The sequence below is a fragment of the Micropterus dolomieu genome, linkage group LG05 (genome assembly GCF_021292245.1).
Source record: "Micropterus dolomieu isolate WLL.071019.BEF.003 ecotype Adirondacks linkage group LG05, ASM2129224v1, whole genome shotgun sequence".
Taxonomy (NCBI): Eukaryota; Metazoa; Chordata; class Actinopteri; order Centrarchiformes; family Centrarchidae; genus Micropterus; species Micropterus dolomieu.
The window spans coordinates 7,767,615-7,788,491 of NC_060154.1; the positions used below are offsets into that span (position 1 = coordinate 7,767,615).

The following is a 20,877-nucleotide window of genomic DNA, read 5'->3' on the forward strand; positions in this document are numbered from 1 at the left end:
AGTTATCTTTTCAATATGTAGCAGCTGTATTTTTCATTCATTCATTTTACAAAATACTTGAAGTGCCAGACAGTAATAATCATAACTGTAGTTAGTTCTATTTCCCAGAAAAAGAAAACATCTGGAATCCACAAAATCTTCCGTTATGCTGACAGTGAACATTTAGGCATCTTTAGGATTTCAAAGATATCTAATACCTTTATTTATATTTATAACCTATATAATTTTAGAGATGTCCCTAGAATATAGGTGTATTATGTGTTGCCTCTATAGCTACTGTAGGTATAGTGGTTTATTATTGTTTGACCTATATTTAAACTGACATGCAGAAATGGGTAAGCTACATGACCTTGATATGATGAATGAGGAATTTGAGTGTTAACAAAAGGAGGAATTTTACTCGTCATTTAACGATTTTGTTTCACCGCCCGTATAATATTGTTGGAAATGCTTAATTGCTCCTGGATAAAAGACACTTCTTAAATTCATACTTCTCTGAATTCAACATCCACTATAGGTTATTGAGATATTAGTGGACAAATAGACCTTTAATAATGCACAATATCCATTAATTTTCCATTATCTCGTCCCAACCGAGGCTGCATTCAAAGTAAATAGGAAATGTAACACTTTCAAATTGTAACTATTAACAAAAAAATGTTGAAGTCACAAGAGATGTAACCAGGTCAGAAAAAAAAATTGTCTTTCCGTCTTGGCTAAAGTTAAAACTCGTTTGATAAAAAAATATTCTAGCCTTAACTATGCTGTGATGGCTTGATGAAAGGAAGATCTTGTCTTTCTTTAGGTGCTCGCGAACGCCTCATGTCGCTCGGCGCCTATGTCAGCGTGCAGTGTCCAATGAGAATGCGCAACGAAGTCTTTATGGATGACGTATACAGGAAATGCAAACAGATGCCAATGAAATGTCTCAATGAACTGTTTTTTTAGCTTTTATTTGTCCTCCAAAAGCTAATTTTACCGGTCGAAGTTATGCAAACGTGGAGTCTCGTATCCATTTGTGTGTTGCTCGGCGTTGTTGTGAGATGGGGTGTTTCGTTAAATTCATATTCAGGTAGGAAGTGTGTGGAACTGTACGTTAACCTGCGGCAACATTCACAGAATCAAGCCTTCTGTGCAACACTAACGTTAATGCTATTTTTTAGTGTAGCGCATTTGATCTTCTATAAGCTATTGACAGAAAGGTGTTGTTCACATACAAGTTGCTGTTAGCGGTTAGCATAATCACTGGCTCGAGAAGCTGTCATCGCCAGTCTGTTCTTTCTATGTGTGTGTGTGTGATTCCTGTCATTCGTGATGTCGTGATGTGCAGTAGTTTCCACTTTAACCAGACTAACAGCTGCAATATTTTTCTCCAGGGGCGGGGAAACCTCCCATGTTTGGCGACTATGAAGCTCAAAGGCACTGGCAAGAGGTGACCTACAACCTCCCTCTGCAGGAGTGGTCAGTCTGAAGCTTTATCTATTTACTCAGTGGAGCAAGTTTAAGAAATACAAGCTCCTGACAGTGAATTAATGTTTTGAAGCCTCCTTGTAAAATAGGGAAATGTTGTAATGATCAGAATCAAAACATTAAAGTATATCTGATTCTGAGACCAGATTCTGTGAGTCACATAGCGACAATACCACAGAATAGGGGATAAAACCTGCTGCTGTCCCTTTTAATGAGATGACATTTCAACAGTTTCAGAATAAATACATGTAACATTTGTTCTCCTCCAGGTACTTTAACACCACTGAGAATGATTTGAACTACTGGGGTCTTGACTACCCTCCTCTGACTGCCTACCACAGCCTGATCTGTGCTTATGTGTAAGTATTGTTTATTATTATTATTTAGAGAATATACTGTACGTGACATCTCTGCTTTAGTGTATGAATATTTATTAAACAAAAGAGCAGGTCCATGGAGTTTTACTACTGTATTCTACAGTATATACCCTGTGCATAGGTATTACAAAAGCAAGTCCCCTTGCCTGTCATTTAAGGGTTTTTTTTATTTATAAAACAATACAAACAAACTTCTCTCTGATTCTGCCATCTATAATTTCCTGCAGAGCCAAGCTAATAAACCCTGAATGGGTGGAGCTCCAGACATCCAGAGGTTACGAAAGTCCAGCGCACAAGTTATTCATGAGAGCTACAGGTACAGTAACCATGAGAAAACAAAGTGAAAATCTTCTGTAAACCATATATACCGCAACCTTAATGTAATAAATAATTAATGTACTTACAGTACTAACTGTAATGATTGTGCAATGATGATATAGAAAGCATTTCACCTGTTTTGATGATACATTGATAGTTCAAATCATAAGCTGCACCATTTTAAAATATAAATTAGATGTAGAAATAATATGGTTCTTTGTTCTTTTTCAGTCCTGGTGGCAGATTTGTTGATATACATCCCTGCAGTGGTTTTATACTGTTTATACCTGACTGATGGATCCTCTAAAAAAAAGGTAACACGCTCTCCCAATATGTCACAACATCTAATAGTTTTTTCATCTAAAGACCCAAACGAGACACATTTCCCCTCTTAGTCTGTGAACCCAACCATATAAAAACTGATTACAACACTGGTCACCCAAATTGGGGGAATTATGAAGTCATTATTGCAATATAATATGATGCTATTACATTTTCCTTAAATTATCAAACAGTTACAGAACCAGCTATCGCAGCATGCATTGCCCTTTGTTGAGTGCATGGTGGCACATGCTTTTCGCACCATCTGACCCGAAGTATGAATCAGCAACTACAGGAAAGGAATGAGTCAATAAAAAAAAAAAAAAAAAACTGCTTTGTTTAAATCTTTTTTTTTTATTTATTTATTTTTTTACACCACAAAGTCTGCACAAGTTCATCAGGTGTCCAAAATTTTTGATGCATGACATAACCCATAACATTTGATAGATCATTGTATACTAATAATCGGTGGACTGGTTCCAAAGATGTATAAATCATAGACTGTATAAAATGCTCTTTTTTTTTTTCTCCAGGTTTCCACTCTGTTCTGCTTCCTTCTGTACCCTGGGCTAATCCTCATTGACTATGGGCATTTCCAGTATCCTTTGTACAGATGCATTTCTACTGTGGAGTCAGATTAATATTACTATTGTAATTTGTTTGATGACTTCCTGTGGAATACTGATTTTTAAAAGCCCAATCCTAATAGAGTAGTATGTCAAGGGAAAAGTATATTATGTAAATTTTTCTCAAAGCTTTTGTAGCACTTTGTTTGTAGTAGAGTTTAATTGATTGGAATTGTGATTTTGTAAGGATTTAAAATACTTGTAATACTTGTTACTTGTTTGTTATTTTAGTTGTATACCACTAAATGAGGGCTTTCACTTCAAGATATATGTGCACACCAGGTGCCTTTGTTCTTTATTAGAGGTTAAATGGAAACAAACACCAGCTGACTTGGGACACAGTTTATACAGCACCCTGCCATTCTGTCAAATAATAGAATGATTAAACAATGAATCAAAGAGTCGTTAAATGTATACCTCTTTGCACCAGTTTTCTAAGCTGTTGTCATTCAACGAGTTGAAGATGTGTAAAGTGAGTGTTTGAACTGACCCTGGATTAGCTGCTGTCTAAGGTATTTGTCCCATACCAGCAGACTTAGTTCTTTACCTCAAATTAGACTTATTACATCGAGACACTTTTAGCACAATATTGACCTCAACTGTATCAGGTACAATGGAGTGAGTCTGGGCTTTGCCCTGTGGGGGATTCTGGCTCTGGGTCTGGGCTGGGATGCGTTGGGCTCCATGGCCTTTTGTCTGGCTCTCAACTACAAACAGATGGAGCTGTACCATGCTCTGCCCTTCTTCTGCTACCTGCTGGGGAAGTGTGTCAAACTGGGCCTGATGGGGCGAGGGTGAGTCTAGTCATTTGTGTGTTATGTTTTGTTTGTTCTGCATTTCACATTTCTTTTCTTTACATTTTTGGGGAAATTTAGTTAAGGCATGCAGTTAAGCAAATGTGAATCCATACAAGACATAGAGTTCCTGGATTGTCTAAGTTTAGGCTTTTTTTTTTTTTTTCTCAGTAGTTGGTCAAGTTCGTAGTCCTGCTAATACTATTTGGAACGGCAGAAACTGGAAGTACTTTTATCTTTTTATTGTTATTCCTAGTTTTCACACATAATTATTTGTGATTGTTATCAGACAATCAGTAATTCTGTATGTGTTTTATTTACCTCAATACAAATATGCAGATGTATATGATAAAATCATAATTCTATTTTTTGGGAATTATCTAAGCTACTCCTCAATCTTTCCATGTATCCTTGTAACTGCAGAAGCACCTCCTGGGGTAATAGTACCCTGGTTAAGAATCACTGATCAGTATCAAAATTATTTAGCTTCAGTTCCTAGAGCTCCAAAAATAGTGAGCAACCAATAGTATAGAGTCAAAGTTCATGCCATAGCGCACTGACAATACAGTGTGACCAACAGAATGAATCATGTGAGTGATGCCAAGAAAAAACCCCAAAAAGAATGAGGGCAACAAAAGAGATTTATCATATTTCCTGCTTTTTTGATAGAAAGAAAAGTGAAAACTATTTAGTATCACAACTCATGTCTCTGTAAAGCAACCGCTGGCATAGTTCTGCAAAACAAAATCAAGAGGATTTATGTTTGCGTCCGTGAAGTCATGACTATTCAACTGTTTATTGTTTTATTGTTACATTGTTTTGTCACTCTGCATAGACATGTCAGCTGAGTGCTCAAAGCAGATATGTAATGTCAATCTGTAAGAGAGCAGTGTCCTCAGGAGATCCACAGAATGACTGAGGTAATCAGATTGGATGCTGTTACTAGCGTGTCCAGTGTCTGTTTATCTAGTAACAATGTACCAAGGGCATTTAGTAGCAAATGGAGTGCTGGATTAGAAGGGTCCGGGGGGGGGGTATGTCCAGATGACACTCTCGCCATGCCCAAACTCCTCAGCTATGCTGTGTGTGCAACTTAACCAGCAGCTTCACAGTTACAGCTGACAAGATAGGCTGACCTACGCTTTCAGCTGATGCATGGCTTTCACTGCATTCCTCAACACAAGGGCCAAACCCCAAATTTAGGACTTGCAGACATTACTAATTGTTGAGGAATAAAAGTAGTCAAAGTTAAACTACAAGCTAATTTCAACATTTGTATTGTTTTTTTTTAGAAATTACAATGATAAAATAATTTCCAAATTGTGTTAAGGATTGCTCATGTTTTCATTATTTATGGTATATCTTGTCTTTCTGTATTCCCCTTTCAATGTAGGCTTTTCCTGTTGGTGAGAATTGCTTCAACGGTGTTGGTAACTTTTGCTCTTTGCTGGCTGCCCTTCCTGTCTGACCGCAGTCAGGCCATGCAGGTGGTCAGGAGAATCTTTCCCGTGGCTCGAGGTCTATTTGAGGTACAGTAGAGTTTCTTGAATGAAATGTCAGCCTGCAAACCACATCTGAGAAGCTTGATGTTGCTTTTGAAACCCAGTCTTATCAAAAGAATACCATCTGTACTCTTGTCATGCACTTACACTTCCCAATCCCAATATGTGATTTAAAGACACAAGTGGAAGAAGAGAATATCCCCTGATGGATCACAAAGATCAGTACTGCTCAACATATAGGCCAGAACATGTTACACTAATATGGCCTGGAAATTTGATGACCCATACAGGTCACATGCACATTTCACATTGATAGTTTCCATGGAAGACTTACTTGCCCTTGAGGTGGTGCAGATGGTTAACCTTCTTACAATCCCTCCTGGTGGTCTACATAAGAATGTGTATCTCAGGCTCCTGATATGATCATATCACATAATATGGGATTCTTCAATCAGTCACTTTTTGATTAATTAGCTCATTTTAATGTCACTGTGTTGTGTAAGAATCAGTGTGAATTAAATGACCATGAAGTGGTATTTTTACTTTCCTTAATTCAATGTAATTCCTGTTGAAACAGGCTGTTGCCTGTTGCAAGACACAACACAGCAAAGGATCATTCTAAATTGTAATTTGGTTAAAGAGAGAAAGGCTGTTTGATATTATAAGATTTCCTGGTGATGGCTTTATTGGTTGGAATTTATGTTTGTGCTTACTTGTCTAGGATGAGTCAAGATTCACAATTTTCTTGGAAGTGATATTTTTTCTAAGAAGCTAAAGACCTCATTCACAGGCATTTTATTGATTTACTGCACAAGGCTGTGACCAGTACTTACTAATGAAAGTCATACACAACATTTGTGGTACTCCTCATGCCTTACACACTGGTCCATACTCCCAGCATGGTGAGTACCCTTCCACCCTCAAATGCTTAGCTGATGGGAAATGGATAACCTGCAGGATCAAAGAAAACAGTGGAATAAAATGGTGAAAGGTCAGGAGATCAGTTTCACCCTATCTCTGGGTGGTGTCGGAGTTCAGGATGTACAGTAGGAGGATATAGATAAATCAAACTAATTTATGGCCTGGGTGTTTTCAGCACTTCATAGCACAGCCATGTTCTAGCCATATGGACTGATGAGTGGGGCCAACATTACACATAAAGGTGTAACAGAACACATCCGACAACTGTTGCCTGCTAGAGACTTCATCTTTAGAAAGCATATCAGTGTGTTAGACTGTTGCATAGCGCGCGCACACACACACACATGCTTGTATGATTTGGTCAGTCATTGCCTGTGAGAGAAAAGGAGCCACAGTAATATGATATTAATTAAGAAGGAAAGTGATAGTGAACAGTGAGAGAGTACTTTAGTTGGCAGTGTTGAATGCTGTCATGCTAGAAGCATAGGTAAAATAACTGTCTGTGTTTTTGTGCTTGTGTGTGCGAGTGACAGCTCAGAGGCAAAGGTTTGCAGCTCTCATTTCTGAAACCCTCTTGTCCCAGTCCCCAAGGAGGCACCCACCACAAGGTGTCATGGATGTGAGAAGTAATTGAAAATTCTACCAGGGAGCAGATGGAAGCATGCGCTGTGGCAGTATTTGTTCAACGAAATGATGCAAACATAATACACAGGGTGTGAGAGACACTATACTACCCCCCTGTGACGACAGCATGAGAGGCTGCCGGGGCGAGCCATCCTGAACTTAATGTGAAATTGTGCACGTAAGCAGAAGCTTTGGACAAGGGGACAGGGGTGAGAAGGGGTAGTGGGGAAGAAGGGCTAGTGACTGGTGGTCGTGGCAGCTTCTGGGCGGGACCAGTTGTAAGTTTACCCACTGAGCTGCATTCTGGTGTCTCACATTGCTGCCTACACACAAAAATGGTACCAAATGCTTCTCCCTGTGAAATTCCATGCTAGCTTATAGGTGAAGGAGCCGCACAGCTCTCGCCCCCTTACATTTGCCGATGAGACCCCCCCCCCTTCATTCATATGTTGCCTTCAGGCGACGTCCAGGAACATTCTCATAGCGGTTATTTGGAGCGTAGAGGGAGAGAGGGAAGGATCTGAGACAACACAACACTGGATGGCCCAGTGCTGCTGACTAGGCTGCCATTAAGAGCCACACAGCTGTGCTGTGAGCAGCTGTAGCACAGAGGAGAGAGAGGAGGCCAGAAATAGTTTTTCTAGACAGGGCCACACACTGAAACCATTCACAGTGGAATCATAAAGCAAATCTAGGCACGCTGTCTCTTTGTCGTGTGATATCATGGTACACAGTGGCAGCTTGGGCCCCAGTATCATCTGATCCCTGCACAAGTGCTTAATCACTTAAATCAACTGAATCTCACAGCAGCGCCCTCCTCCTCTCTTATAAGCTGCAAGTACTTTTAGGCTGGTATTAAGGTTGTAACATATCTTCCATATCATTCACAAACCTTGGAGATCAGATATTTAAAAAAGTATTTTATTTACAAAAACTATAAAAATGATACAGTCTAACATGAGAGAAAAAGTTATGGTGTGTTAAAATAAGCTGAAATGAGTAGACAAACAGAAAATTTATTGCCCACTGTTTTAATAATTAATAAATAATTTCAGTCAAGCAAAAATGCCAAAGATGCTCCACCTTCCCAAATGTGAGGAGTTGCTGCTTTTCTTCGTTTTATATCACTGTAAATTGAATCTCTAGGTTTTGGATCGGTGGTTAGACAAAATAAATGATTTGAAGATGCCACTTTGGGCTCAGGGAAATTGTGATTTTTCACTATTTCTGACATTTATAAGCAATTCAATTAATTAACAAAATAATTGACAGATTAATTGCTCATGAAAATTATTGTTAGATGCAACCCCAGTTTTCAGTAAAATAGTTTTTGAAAAACCTAAAAAGTTAAATAAAGAATTGTTTAACAATTTGACATTGTCTATTTTCAGCAGTGCTCTGTGGTTGGTCTGTATCTGCTGGTTATGCAGAAACTACTCACTTTGACACTTAACCTTGTTTACAAATAAGTCCCATGCATTTCTGAAAGGGGAGTAAATTTATGATGGAGGGTTACGGAATTTTTATTGCTCTTTCAGTGAGGAAATTACTTCTATCAATGCCACTTATTTGCTTTCTCTTCAAAATGGAATTCTGATTAATTTTTTTACACAGGCATGAACATATGTTTTGAATCTGAAAAAAGTTTATGTTTTCATCTTACAAAATTTCTCATTTAACCAAGTGGTGTGTATGTGTGTGGGCAGGATAAAGTGGCCAACACATGGTGCAGCTTGAACATCCTGATAAAGATCAGATCCATTCTGTCCAGTGACTCCCAGATCTACCTCAGGTAATCCCCTCTATCTAACTAACAAGCTCCTGCTTTATTCTCCTCTATCTTTCATTGTTTCCTTCTCTCTTTTGCTGTATTGTTCTGCCTTTCTTTCTTTAAGCCCACCCTCCTGTCTCTTGTTTTGACCATTGTCATTTCCTGGGAAAGAGCTTGCCCAAGGGAATGAACCGTGATCCAGCAGAGGGAAAATAAGATCATCCCATAAGGAAACATTTTGTGAGGAACTTGAAGAACATGAAATTGCAGCGGTCTTTACAAATGTGGTGACAAGAAGTTAAATTACCCAAGGAGTTATTAAAATGTGTCAAATACAGAGATGGATGCAGAGTAAATAAACTTTAAACTTAAAATTATGTGCTTGATGATGTGATATGATAACGTGTGCCAGAGACAAATGAACCATGCAATCACAGGAGATGACGTAGTAAACACTTAGCACTGGACCTGTGATATTTAAGCATCCTGGGAAGTATCAGATAAGTTATTTTGATCAAAAGCAGAGAATCTGTCTAAACAATGTGAGGAAAAGGTTGATGTTACAGTTGTTTCATAGTGGAGCCTGCTGAAATAACCCAGCACTCTAAATTTAGGAGTCGTATGTTCGCTGCATGGACACGTTTCTGCCAGACGGCTAAGTCCGGGGATCAAGTTGGACTTCTTTGACTGTAGTGCATTTGAAACAAATGAAAATCACTCTCGTCTTTTTGGCACAGGGCGTGGATTGCTAAATGCTCTGGTGTGGGTGTACTGTGTACATAGGACGAATCAGCTGTGAAAAGTGATCCATGTCCTTCCGGACCGCAAAACCCTGCCCTGCACACACATAACTCACGCGCTTTCATACACAATAAATACCCACTTACTGGTCCTTTTATTACTGTTATTTATCTACCAATATCATTTTCTCTATCTGTCTGTGTCGAAGTACAAACATATTGTTGCCCTCATGCCTTGAACTAACACAACCTCTCAGCACATTCACATTGACACATAGTCACTCTCTTCCGGTGCCTCCAGCCCTAACAGGTGACAATTGAAGGGTTCAACTAATGCCTGCTAACCCTAAGAAGGTGGATCCACTGTGGATCCACATATTGATTGTTTGCGTTTGACATCAAAATTATAGGATTGTCTAGTACCAATGACTGAAAACAAATCTTACTTAGCTGTTTGTGTGTGTTTTGTCATTCTGGCAAAATAGTAGACTGCCTTTCAGGTATGTGGTCGCTATCAGTTTTCACTTGAAGCCATGTCAACACAACAGAAAGATATATGTGTAACCCTGGAATTATTAGCAATAAAATGGAATTATTCATTTTGACTCCAAATGGATTGTTTACTCTACAAGTCTTCTGCTGTATTGTAATCTTTTGCTGTATTGTAATGTTTTGCTGCAGTTACTTTGTCTCTGACTCTGACATTTTCAGACTTTTTGTGCATGTTTTTGACAGTGTTGGTGTGAGATAATCTTAATACTCAGTTGTATTGTTTTTTCAGTTTTGCCTGCACTCTCCTGGCAGCCCTACCTTCCTCTGTCAGACTTCTGACAAAGCCCACCTTCTGGCAGTTTAAACTGGCCTTGGTGAGTGGCATCTGAAACAATAGCATGTAGGGACCCTCTCTTACAGAGAGATGAGACCTGTTTTTTAACCGATCGCTTGCAGGCTCAAATACCAGTAATTTGATCATTTTAATTAGTTTGAGAGCTTTCTGCATTTCACTGTCTTATCTAAAATAGTATTAAATAATTACAGTGTGAGCATTATTGATGCCTTCACTGTCTTTATTAAAAGGTATGGTAAATATTATTGTTATTCATAGTTATACTAATCATGTCAATGTCTATTTTAGGCTAATTCATCTCTGGCATTTTTCCTCTTCTCCTATCAAGTCCACGAGAAGTCCATCCTCTTGGCTGCCTTGTAAGTACAGAGGTAATAACAGTAACTTCTTGAGGTTTTGTCCCACTGGGTGATTTGTCAACATGCGACAGCAGCGATGGTAATTTTTCTATCTTGTAGTGATATCTCAAATATTCATGAGTATAGATTTAATTTCTGCTCACAGAGGAGCCATTTGTCTGTTCCCCACCTCAAATCTCAGTTTATGTCCTGCAGATTGTTAATGAGTTGAATGCATGTGCACTCTGTAAAAGTGACATCATCCTCATGCTGTACTCCCAGAGCTGCGGAGGAACAATCTATTTAAGAACAGACTTGCTAACAGAGGGGTTACTCACCTCTGTCATCACACTCTGTGCCACACAGACACAAAAGCTGTCCTACCAGCTTCCATTGTCATAATAATGTGCTGTGTTGTGTGTCATATTTGACAGAGAAAATGCAGTACTTGCATGTGTGAGCATAAAGACATGCATGCGTGTGTGATTCATTAGCTTTCACCTCCATATGTAAAAAGAAGTGGCGGCTATAGGTAGAGAGTGAAGTATGGCATAGATTTGACAGCAAGGGATTTGGTTCCTAGATCTAGGCTCATCTATTAATCTAGATTAGGGTAGATTGTTGCTTTATTAGCTATTGAGTTATATCTCCCACCTGTCCCCCTGAATGAATCAGTAATGAATGTCCAGGGATTAGGAAAGAATGGCAGGCAGCAGCTCAGGGCATTGTTTGCGCAGGATCAATTATTGGGCTGTAACAGGATCGCCAAAGAGCACTGGTTGTAATTATGGGCTGAGGGACCGGTGGAAAGTGCCCCCCCTCAGAGCACAGTGTACAGCTAGCACTGGCAAGCAATGATGCAGGCAACCAGGTTCAATTAACAACAGGCCTTCACAACACAGTCACACACATGTGCCATGAAGTAATACTTTTTAACCACACTTATTTAAGATTTTACAGTACCATACATGTCAGCGCAGTTACAGTAAAATTCCTTTGCTGATAAACACATACTGATGAAATAATGTGGTACAACATACACTTGACTGCCTTGTGAAGGACTGTCAATAACTGATTGGGTCAGTTGCAGTTATTATACACGCATGATATCAGGTCACAGCTGGTTGTGACCTAACATGGGCTCATTTCCCGTCTTGCTGTAAAATAATTAATGGTTCTTGTTGTAGTGTGTTTAGCAGTAAGTATGTCCAACTATGATCTTTTCTAGGCCTGTCTGCCTCCTGCTGAATGACCTCCCCTTGATGGTTATTTGGTTCCTGCAGGCCTCTACATTCAGGTAAGACTAAGTGGGAGAAACCCCATTGTCAGATTCAAACTGTGAACCAGTAACTAAACAAAGGTGGTAGGGGGTCTTAATAATTGTTTATATCAGATGTGCTATAGCTTTTTAGTGCATTGTTAAAAAAATTTTTATTGTTTAGGATCCATGCTCATGAAAACATTTTGTGCTGTTGCCATGCAGGGAAGAAATGCTAGGGGTGGTGATGGCGCAATGGATAAGACACATGCCTTTGGTGTGAGAGACCCGGGTTCAATTTCCCATTGTGACCTGTCCACCATTGTGTCCCTGAGCAAGACACTTAACCCCTAGTTGCTCCAGAAGCGTGCGACCTCTGACATGTATAGCAATTGTAAATCGCTTTGGATAAAAGCGTCAGCTAAATGAATAAATGTAAATGGATATTCACAGGTGATGTAATGTCAAGTAATAATCTATATGGCAAAACACTGTTAAAAAAAATAGTCTGGCTCTATCACAATTATTGCTTTATAATTGACTGCTGAGTCACTTTACTGGTTTTTACTGGAGTATTTTCTACATGTGCTAATGTTACATTACATTTGATCATTTACCCATATTCCATACCTGCCACTTGTGGCCAAAGTGACCATTGTTCAGCAAAAGTTACATAGTCTTGCATTAAGGAAAATGTGGACCTGTGGGATGTCCTGGTGGCTAAGTTGACACATGGTACAGGGTTCTGAATGAAATCTGGCATTTCATTGTCATGTCGCCTCTTTCTTTCTCCTAATGACATAAAAATGCCTCACCATTGTTAACTATGAAATGAGAAATGCCATAGTAATAATCCTAAAAAGCTAAACGGATCTGTGATATGGGTTGAGCTGAGGACCATGAATGGAAAGACAAGTAGTGCTGCAAATGCTCTGTCTCACTTTCACCAGCTGTTGTTAAATTCTTCCGGCAGCACTAATTGTTGTGCGTGTGGTTTAGTATAAGGATATCTGGGGATTACATGGCATAGTCTGCATGCCTGCTGTCTAAGTGTGCGTTGTGTTGGGACAGGAGGTCATTCTGTGGTTGCTTCTATGTACAGTCTAACTTGGACTTTCACATTATCTGCATCCTCTACAGACTTTGGCATTTAGAGAAATACATCTTTTGTTAGCATAATTGGCTGAATGGAGGCTCAACCATAGCAATTTTAAGAGGACAGAATGCAGCGAGTGTGTTTAAATTGACAAAGTATGTATTTCCAAATTGTTAAACATTTATCTGCTGAATGGAGCTTTTTTGTTGGAGTAAAAAGCAGAATGAGTGGTTTGTTGTGAGTGGATAGGTTTTTACAAGCAGGGTGATGTGCGATTTACTATGAGTCAACTGTTGTTCTTGTTCTTACTCCTCTGCTAAACTAAGATAAGCTTGGCATGGATGTCAGAGCCATCTCTCCCCAGGGGACAGACTGCTTGTGCAGGCCTGCTGGATAAAAGCTATGTGGTTTGCCCTTTTCTCAGCAAACATGATACTGAACTTAATAACAAACTGATGGACGTATATAAAAATCCCATCATCATCTTGCTATGTATATTTCGGTATTCTGTTGTACAAGTGTGTATCAAAGCTCCAGCTGCACATTGCATGTAAAAACTTGACATAACTTCTGCAATAGCTATATCTGTATGTTGTTCTGTTTGGGGTTATTGTGCATTGCTCCAGACAATGACAACAGCAAAAATGCCTAAACTGTAAATGCACCATTGTTTTTGTCCATGTCCCTTTGTGCAGCATGCTGCCTTTGTTTTTGAAGGACGGTCTACTGGTGCCCTACGTTGTGACCTCACTGGCCTTCCTCTACTTCAGCATCTATCTTCTGCCTGCACTGGAGCACTGTTCAGAGGAAGAACTGAGACTGGGAGCCTACCACAGGCTGTTTTTCTGCCTACCTAAACTGGACCTGGCCTGCCTTGTGAGATGGAAGGTCAGTGTGGTGCAAGCCCTGGTGCAATGACTAACAGTACAATAACCAGCAGTAATATGCAGATTTGCAGGTCAAAAGACATATATGCTTCTGTCTTACACTCAAGCTATATTTGGTTGTTTAGTAAATCAAGACGTTAAAAAACAGCATAGAACTGTTTCAGTAGCATTTTAATTCATACATTTAAACATGTTTAATTGTGTTGAAACAATTGTTAAATGTACCTACATATTGTTTATTGTTCCCCATGAGGACAATAAACAAAGAAACATATGTACAAAACTTTAACTTCAAAATTTTTATGCAAATTTACCCTGGCTTTGATCCATAGACTTTTTTTTGACGTGCAAATCTTAACTCAGTATTTGCTGAGTATGTGTGGATTCAACAAAAAAAAAATATCTGCATATAGAGACACATGTTGGACAACTGATAACCATGTCTGACTGATCAAAAAGTGCAATTTCACCAAGACTTGCGTGTCCCCAACCATGCTGCATGTGAAAGATGAAGTGAACACAATGTTGTCTTTTCGTGGGATAAGGAGTACATTAACTAAGTTCAAATGTGATTTCATGTTTTAAATCAGTTGGATGTTGTAGGTCAAACTGAAGAGGTTTGTAATCCCAGAGATTTGTATGGAAGGTGGTAACTTCTGTCATTGCAGTTGCAGCTCTAATTGGTTGCTAATAAAATAAAGGTTGTGCAGATTACTTAATATACATTAACATAAGTAGGGAAGGCAGTATTGCATGTCTTCATCTTTGTTTTCATCAACACAAACAGAGTACAGCGCATATATGATGAAGTAATTTAAAGCCAGTACAATATCATCTTCATTATAGCATCTTTCAAATTATTAAAATGCCATGATGAGTTTTTGTTTGTAGAGACACGGGATAATCCCAGTAAAAATTTCCGTGGTTTGTGTTGCTTTCAGCGCAAGGTCATTTGTGGCCAGAGTTCCTCTCTACTTTTTTGATACTACGAGTTGTAAGAATCCCAAATGTTCTGATCTTACACACAGGGGCTTTAAGGTTAAGTCCTTTAGCTTCTGATGTGGCCCATGTTCAATGAACAGTAAACAAAGTACTGCTAGTGGTTTTACTGTTTATTAGTAATTCATGTCTGCTCTTGCACACTGGAGAGGGGTGGGGATGTAAAGCCGATGCATTTGTAATTTTAAGGGTGCTGATTTCAGGATCCCAGGTGGCCTGTACTTTGAAAGTGGCACTAGACCTAAATTGCAACTGTGTGGGAAGATATACCCAACTGTATAAATAAAGATCATGTGCTGCTGTAAGCTGTGTAAGCTGTCCGGGGATGAAAGCTGCTGCCAGCCAAAGAATTATTTATCACTTATTTAAGTTTCCACAGCATCTGAAGTGGCTGCACTGCCAGACCCTTAGTGACAGGGGCACTGGTAGGGTGTCAGAGATTAAGAGAAGGTGTCTTTTTATAGAGCGTGTCATTAACACAGGTTTGTCTAGATATATTTATTTACACAAGCAGCATAAATAGCGAGCCCCAATGATGGCGATAAGGTTTCATGGGTTTGCGGTGGCGGGGAGGGTGTGGGCATGAGGTGTTTCCTCCATCTTACTCTGTGACTTATCTCTGGGTCATAAAGCCCAAATAGACACACGAATGATCTCGCTCGCACCATCAGTTCTGTTTGCAACTTAATTCAAATTGCCTGTTCTGCCGTGTGATCCTGTAAGCCTCTATCTTTTCTTTATAGCACCTCTCAAATGACCAATTTGATATAAGTCATCCAGTGATAAATATGCAATGTGATTTGAGAGCTCTTTCAAATTAAATCATTCATTGGTTTGATGTTATAGTTACACTTTTAAGGGATTAAGGGAAAAGCTAATAGTTTGTTCATAGCCTGAGGTGCCCAGGTTTATCATTGTTTTATGAGGAACAGTCTCTGGTACGGAATAGCAATTCAATCGCCAAAGAGTTGTCCACATTATAGGGCTATTTCAGCAATTTACAGAGGCTGAGATATCCTGCATTTTGATCCTTAGAATAAGTCAAACTGGATCTGGAAAAGGCTGGATCATGTGCTTTAAATAATGCAACTTTACAATATCTTTCATTCCCTGCATATGAATGCCCACAGCTCAATTTGTCAGGCAGAATTTCTGTTTCCTGTCTCCAAGCCGATGATGAAAATAATATATGTGGGGTATTTTTTTCCAACTACAGAAAGCTCCTTCCCAAGCCATAGAAGATGTCCTACAGCTTTTACAGGCTGAGTAGTACTCGTCATGAGGAGTATACTAATCTTGATGTGTAATATCGAGTGCCCCGTTAACAACCCTCGTCGGTCTCCTTCTTTTTGAGAGCTTTGTCCTCATCTGGGATGATGAGAGCTTATCAGTCATGGTCTATCACACAGGACACTTACGTCATTTGAAGTAGAACAATCTGATGACATCCCAGTTACAATTCATTCCTCTTACCAAAAAAATAAAAAATTATGTACCATTACGGAAACAACATCACTCCTGCTTTATTTTGACAATTCTTTGATATTTTGAAGGTCCTTGATCTTTGAAATAGTAATTTGACAAAATAATCTGACCTCAAGATCCACTTATTTGCGTTTAGAGAGTTTGCTCAGTTGTTGATTTTTTTTTTTTTTTATACGACCACCTGTTATCAAGTGACTGAGGTTCCATACTGTGGTTGCAAATTACAGCTGTGCCATCCCCATGATAACTGAGCAAACTTCATTTCTGATGACAATAAGATGTAGTTAAAAGCTCAAAAAAAGCCAGTAAGTCGACCTTGAGTTAAGAGCTTTTTGTCAGGCTAATATAAGAAGTTTCATCTCTCCTTTTATGTAGCTTTAAAGTAGCACCTGACCACAGCTTGGGTTTGTTAAGTCTTTTAGCATTTTATTAAGAACTCAACATATAGTGTGATGATGGGGACGCACCGAATGTTCGGCCACCAAAATTAATCGGCCGAAATTAGCACAAAAAGCACTTTCGGTATTCGGCCTAATACGTCAAAAGACCGAATAAATTTTACGAAACAATTATGTTGACATGTCGGCAGTGTGAACACATTTTTAAGTGTCTGAGAAAGATGCAAAAATTGCCGTTTGCAGACACTGTTATGCTGAATTGTCTCTTAGCACATCCATTACATCTGTGGCTGACTAGAAAAGGCAACAAACAGTCTGACCCACTTTGAGTGTTTCTGTCACTCGTTTCTGAGAAGGCGATTAAGATAGCCGCAGCTAAATTTGGAGTGCACACATATTTAAGTCTTTATGGTAAATCCACTGAAACGGACCAGTGCGAGCTGACCGGAAGGTTACTGACTTTATCCTGTCATTTTCTCTCTTTACAAAGACAAGTGTTGCAGTATGAGAGTCCTACCTGAAGAGAGGCTATGAAGTCTTCATGTTATGCGATACGAGAGCCACATTCAACATTATTTATCAAATTGGGTCGGACTTGAGGAATTTAAGTAGGTAGGTAGATTTTATTGTCACAATACAACAAGTTGTAGAGTGCAATTGAGTTTTGTAACTCCCTTCTGCTACATAGCAGACAGTAAACATTAATAAAGATTCAATTATGAAAAATGGTAACAGAAATAAACTATAATCACTGGAGCAGTGCTGAGGATGAAGTAGAGTCTGATGGCTGGGGGGAAAAACTGCTCTGCAGTCTGGTGGTGTGGCAGCAGAAACTTCTATCTCTTCCCAGAAGGCTGTGGCTGGGGTGGGTACTGTCCTTTTAGTATCCTTTGGGCTCTGCATAGGGACCTCACCTCACCGATATCACTGATGCTCGGGAGATGGATACCAACGATCTTCTGGGCAGTTTTAATCACCGGCTGCAGAGCCCTCCAGTCCTGGGTCTCTGCAGCACAAGGATACACATGTGACAACGTCCCGTTTTCAAAATAAGGTGTCTAAACAATATGGAAATAAATTCAGTTGGATTATATTCACAGAAAGTATAAAATATATGTGTACATTAAAAGTAAATGGACACATGTAATTTCCTTTACCAGACATCTTGGACTTGGACCCACCCTCCAAGTCCTGTGGGAAACACTGAGTAAAAAGCACATTTTGACTATTAAATTTATGCAATGGTTAAAAAAAAAGGCAAAATAAATGAAAAAAATGTGAATGTACTTGTTCAGTGTTCGGTAATTTTTTGTATTATATTCGGCTTCGGCCATCCCTAGTGTATGATCTAGTGTGCCTCTTTCATTTGCATCAATTGATAACCACTCCTTCTGTCTATGTTACAGTTCTACATCAGCATTGCAGTCATGGCTGGTCTGAGCATTGTGAGTGTAGCTCTGGTTCCTCCACCACATCTACCTGACTTGTTTCCTGTGTTGGTGTCTACTACTGCTTTCCTGCACTTCTGGGGAACATTTATATATTTCAACATTGTCCAGTTCAGCGAGCCACCCACCAGAAAGAGCCAGAAGAAGAACAACTGAATGGTGCCAAATGTGGTGATGTACACGGCAGGAGATTTCTAAATAATTTAGCTCCAGGAAAGCCACTGTTATACCATGGGACTCTTAATGTGCATGAAGGCTTTCACTCATGCCATCATGTCCCCAGTGCAGATAGCACAAATGGTATAGCTGCAATGATTAGTTGATCAAATGAAAATGGCAAATTTTCAAGCAATGCCACACATTTGATGGTTCCAGCTTCTCTAATAGGATAATTTTCTGCTTGTCGTCTTCTTGCATTACACGTTTTAGGTTGTTGCCCAGACAAAACGAGAGATTTGATGATAATACCTTGGTCTCTCCGAAATTGTAATAAGCTTAATTCTTATACTACAAAATGGCAATGTAGAGGAGATGTGACATCAAGAGAAAGGGCAATGATGTTTCTCCAGTTTGGACCAAATAAATTCATGAAATCAGTCCTCTCCTTTTTCAAAATCACTTTTTAGTTTAGTCTTTACTTGTACTTTATCCTTTATACTTTTTGCTTTGACCAATGATACTTCACTCTTCAAACTACACTATTGCTGGCTAATCTCAAAAGTACAAATAGGCAAGCAGGGTGCAGCCTACACACTTGACCTTAGATAGCTCTGTGCCTGTATGCTCAAGATGCATGAGGTGCCCACAATAATAGGAACCTCTGTTTCAGAGGTGTTGATTTGATTTTAACTGGTAACTTTTAAAGACATAGTTGGTGGTGATTCTAGACGTATGATATTGTAAGGTGTTCCTGTTAATTTGTCCACCTTCATTACCTCTTCTGGCAGTTGTGATTAAAACAACTACCTGATGGGACTGGATGTCAGCAGACAGCTGTCATTATCTATTCATGTGAACTTTTTTTTTTTTTTTTTTTTTTTACGATTTTCTACTGTATATTTTTTACCCATCACTGAAGTTATTTTGTACAAATTCACTTTTTGTGAAAATAAATACAATTTCTCAATGACCTAAAGTGAACATCAGTTTTATTGCCACTTTGTTAAATGATTAGATTTTGAGCAGCTTCATATAAACTGTCACCACCAACAGTCTGGCAGAGACAGACAATAATTGGACAGAAATTATATCTTTCCAAAGGTGTTACTCAACACCATTAAATATTCATTACAAGTCCTAGATACTACAACGGTCCTGCACAAGACCTGTTCATTTAAAACAAAACCAGTGACAGCACAGGCCTTAAAAAGAGATGATGGAAGGTGACATATCTGAACATAATGCTATAAAGTTGAAATACCACAGAAAAAGGTACAAGCAATTTCTTTCTCCAATCTCTGAGCTAGTTAATGACGGGCATAAAAAAATCCATTACAACTATAAATGTTATCAGGTCAGTGAGGGTTGCCAGTGCATCTGAGGCTCCAGGCTGGTAGCCAATAATGGGCCACAGGGACAAATAGGAGCTCAAGATCTGAGTTAACGGTTACTACAATGAAACATGAACACAAGGGGCCAATTAGAGGTGGTGTGAAAGGTGGTGGTTTGCCCTTTTATTACACATGTTTATATAAAGTCATGCCAATTTTGTTAGAAAGATGTGAGGGAAAATGGGAATGAAAATTCTGAAATGGGAAGATTAATTAATATTAGTAAATTATTAGTATAGCAGTGCTAAAAAATATTAGTTAAATCGATTACAAGAAAATTGCATTTCTATGACAATTGTGCAACTCGTTTAATAACTAAAAGTCATTTATCAAGCAAAAATCTCAATTCTTTGGTTCAAGCTATTTAAATGTGAGGATCTTTCACTATTTTTTGTTTTATAGACAAAGAATAACTGATTAATTGTAAAACTAATTTAAAAAAGTTGATAATGAAAATATCAAGGATTAGCTACAGTTTAAAAAAAAACAAACCTTTATATAAAGCAGACAAACAAAGGTTGTGTCTACCTTGCTCTGTTGTAACTATTTTGAGACACATTAAGTTTGCAATTGGAAACTTATATTAATGTCACATTCCATGATTTCACTCTGATAAAGGATCGAGTTCATGTGCTTCTGGCCTTTAAATAAAGTTATATAATTACACACCAGAGAGCAAACACATTTCATTTTCAAGCCACAGTGAAAATATGGTTCCTGTCGCCACCTAGTCTGACTAGTTATCCAGGATGCATATCGGCAGTTTCTGTGGTTCTAAACCATGCACTAGAGATAGGCACAGCAAGTAAGTAGATACTGTACCCTCATAGCTAAAACTTTGTGTGAATGGGAGGTGAAGAAAATCTCCCAAGGGCACCCCAGATTACTAATAGGCTACACATTGTTCACTCTTCTCACTTGGAGTAATAGCTTTAGATCCCAACCTATAGTTAAAACCACTGGTATAGGAGAATATTTGTGATATAACAGGAGTGGGAAAGGGGCATTAAAAGCCCCACAGATCCTTAAATCAATCTCCAAAGTGGCTTGTATCAAAACATTAGTTTTGTTTATGGGCTTGCTGGCTTTGTCCTTCACGTGGCCTCT

General features: G+C 38.9%; 1 protein-coding gene across 1 annotated transcript; it reads left to right on the forward strand.

Annotated features, from left to right (window-relative positions):
* The first annotated feature begins 903 nt into the window (after positions 1-903).
* Positions 904-19,286, forward strand: alg6 (ALG6 alpha-1,3-glucosyltransferase). Its single transcript, XM_046050452.1, has 14 exons — positions 904-1,072; positions 1,377-1,461; positions 1,740-1,829; positions 2,075-2,163; positions 2,397-2,479; positions 3,020-3,084; positions 3,721-3,906; positions 5,300-5,435; positions 8,660-8,745; positions 10,246-10,330; positions 10,600-10,670; positions 11,878-11,946; positions 13,699-13,891; positions 18,179-19,286. The coding sequence occupies exons 1-14, from the start codon at positions 991-993 to the stop codon at positions 18,374-18,376; spliced, it is 1,518 nt and encodes a 505-aa protein (XP_045906408.1). The 5' UTR covers positions 904-990; the 3' UTR covers positions 18,377-19,286.
* Positions 19,287-20,877: the final 1,591 nt, after the last annotated feature.

Coding starts and splice junctions, on each gene's coding strand:
- alg6 (XM_046050452.1), top strand. CDS start 991: ATGCAAACGTGGAGTCTCGTATCCATTTGTGTGTTGCTCGGCGTTGTT. Junction 1,073..1,376: donor TTCGTTAAATTCATATTCAG/GTAGGAAGTGTG, acceptor ATTTTTCTCCAG/GGGCGGGGAAACCTCCCATG. Junction 1,830..2,074: donor AGCCTGATCTGTGCTTATGT/GTAAGTATTGTT, acceptor AATTTCCTGCAG/AGCCAAGCTAATAAACCCTG.